Source organism: Calidris pugnax, unplaced genomic scaffold (assembly GCF_001431845.1).
Source record: "Calidris pugnax isolate Ruff unplaced genomic scaffold, ASM143184v1 scaffold871, whole genome shotgun sequence".
Lineage (NCBI taxonomy): Eukaryota > Metazoa > Chordata > Aves > Charadriiformes > Scolopacidae > Calidris > Calidris pugnax.
The window spans coordinates 94,642-96,348 of NW_015091533.1; the positions used below are offsets into that span (position 1 = coordinate 94,642).

Sequence of the window (1,707 nt, forward strand, 5' to 3'; positions counted from 1 at the left end):
GCCCTCTCCCCATCTCTTACTACTTCTCGGAGATGCGCTTGGTCTTGCGCTTGTGGTAGAGGGTCATGACGACGACCACAATGACGAGGACGCAGAGCAGGACGGCGGCGATGACGCCCACCACCACCACCGAGGCGGAGACCAGGTCCACCTTGCGCACCTCGTTGTCTGCAGGTGGGTGGGAGGAGAAGATCAGGGAGGGAAATGGGTGAGTGGGTGGACAGATGAGACCATGGGTGGGTGGATGCATGAATAAATGGACGGATGGATGGATCCTTGGATGGATCCATGGAGGGATGGATGGGTTGATGGATGGATGGAGGGATGGGTACATCCATGGACAGATGGATGGATGGATGCACCCATGGATGGACGCGTTCATGGGTGGATGGATGGGTTGATGGAGGGATGAGTACATCCACGGACAGATGGATGGATGGGTGGGTGGGTGGATGCACCCACCGATGGATGGGTTGATGGGTGGATGGAGGGGTGAATACACGACCACAATGACGAGGACGCAGAGCAGGACGGCGGCGATGACGCCCACCACCACCACCGAGGCGGAGACCAGGTCCACCTTGCGCACCTCGTTGTCTGCAGGTGGGTGGGAGGAGAAGATGGGGGAAACGGTGGATGGACAGATGAGAACATGGGTGGGTGGATGCGTGAATAAATGGAAGGATGGATGGATCCTTGGATGGATCCATGGAGGGATGGATGGGTTGATGGATGGATGGAGGGATGAGTACATCCATGGACAGATGGATGGATGGATGGATGCACCCATGGATGGATGGGTTCATGGGTGGATGGATGGGTTGATGGAGGGATGAGTACATCCACGGACGGATGGATGGATGCACCCATGGATGGACGGGTTCATGGGTGGATGGATGGGTTGATGGAGGGATGAGTACATCCACGGACAGATGGATGGATGGGTGGGTGGATGCACCCACCGATGGATGGGTTGATGGGTGGATGGAGGGGTGAGTACATCCATGGACAGATGGGTATACATCCATGGAGAGATGAGTAGATGGGTTCGTGGATGGGTTGATGAATGAATGAGTTTATGGGTGGATGGTTGGGTCCATGGATGGATGGGTGGATGCATCCACAGACGCATGGATGAGTCCACGGATGGATGGGTTGATGGGGAGGTGGATGGACGGGTGGTTAGATGAACAATGGGTGGAGAGATGGATGGACAGAGGGAGGCAGCAGGATGGATAAAGGAAGGACGGATGGACAGATGGGTGAGTGGACAGATGAGTAGACAGATGAGTGGATGGATGAGCAGATGGGTGGGTGAGCGGATGGATGAGTGGATGAGTGGGCGGATGGATGAGTAGATGGATGAGTAGATGGATGAGCAGACGGACGGGTGGATGAAGGGACAGACGGGTGGACGGCTGGGGCACACGGATAGTGAGAAGAGAAAGGGGGATGGATGGACGGACAGATGGACACGGGGAGGGTGGATGAAGAGACGGAGAGGGAGGTGGACGGGCAGAGCGGGGTGGGTGGTACATGGGGGGTGGACGGATGGACAGATGGATGGACGGATGGATGGGTGGGCAGACAGATGGACAAACGGGTGAAGAGACGGAAAGGAGCATAGGGGGGGGAGGACAGGTGAATGGATGGATGTAGGGAGAGTTTGGGGGGGGACACACAGACAGACGGATGGACAGACGGATG

The 1,707-nt window shown here is 56.8% G+C and overlaps 1 protein-coding gene across 1 annotated transcript in view; it reads right to left on the bottom strand.

Moving 5' to 3' along the window:
- Nucleotides 1–19: 19 nt before the first annotated feature.
- Nucleotides 20–1,707, bottom strand: part of PVRL4 (poliovirus receptor-related 4) — a gene marked incomplete at its 5' end in the record, with an annotated part of 11,349 nt that continues 9,661 nt past the window's right edge. The window contains one exon of the mRNA XM_014961759.1: nucleotides 20–597. Within this exon, the coding sequence (XP_014817245.1) occupies nucleotides 20–597 (578 nt within the window). The remainder of the gene's footprint in view (nucleotides 598–1,707) is intronic.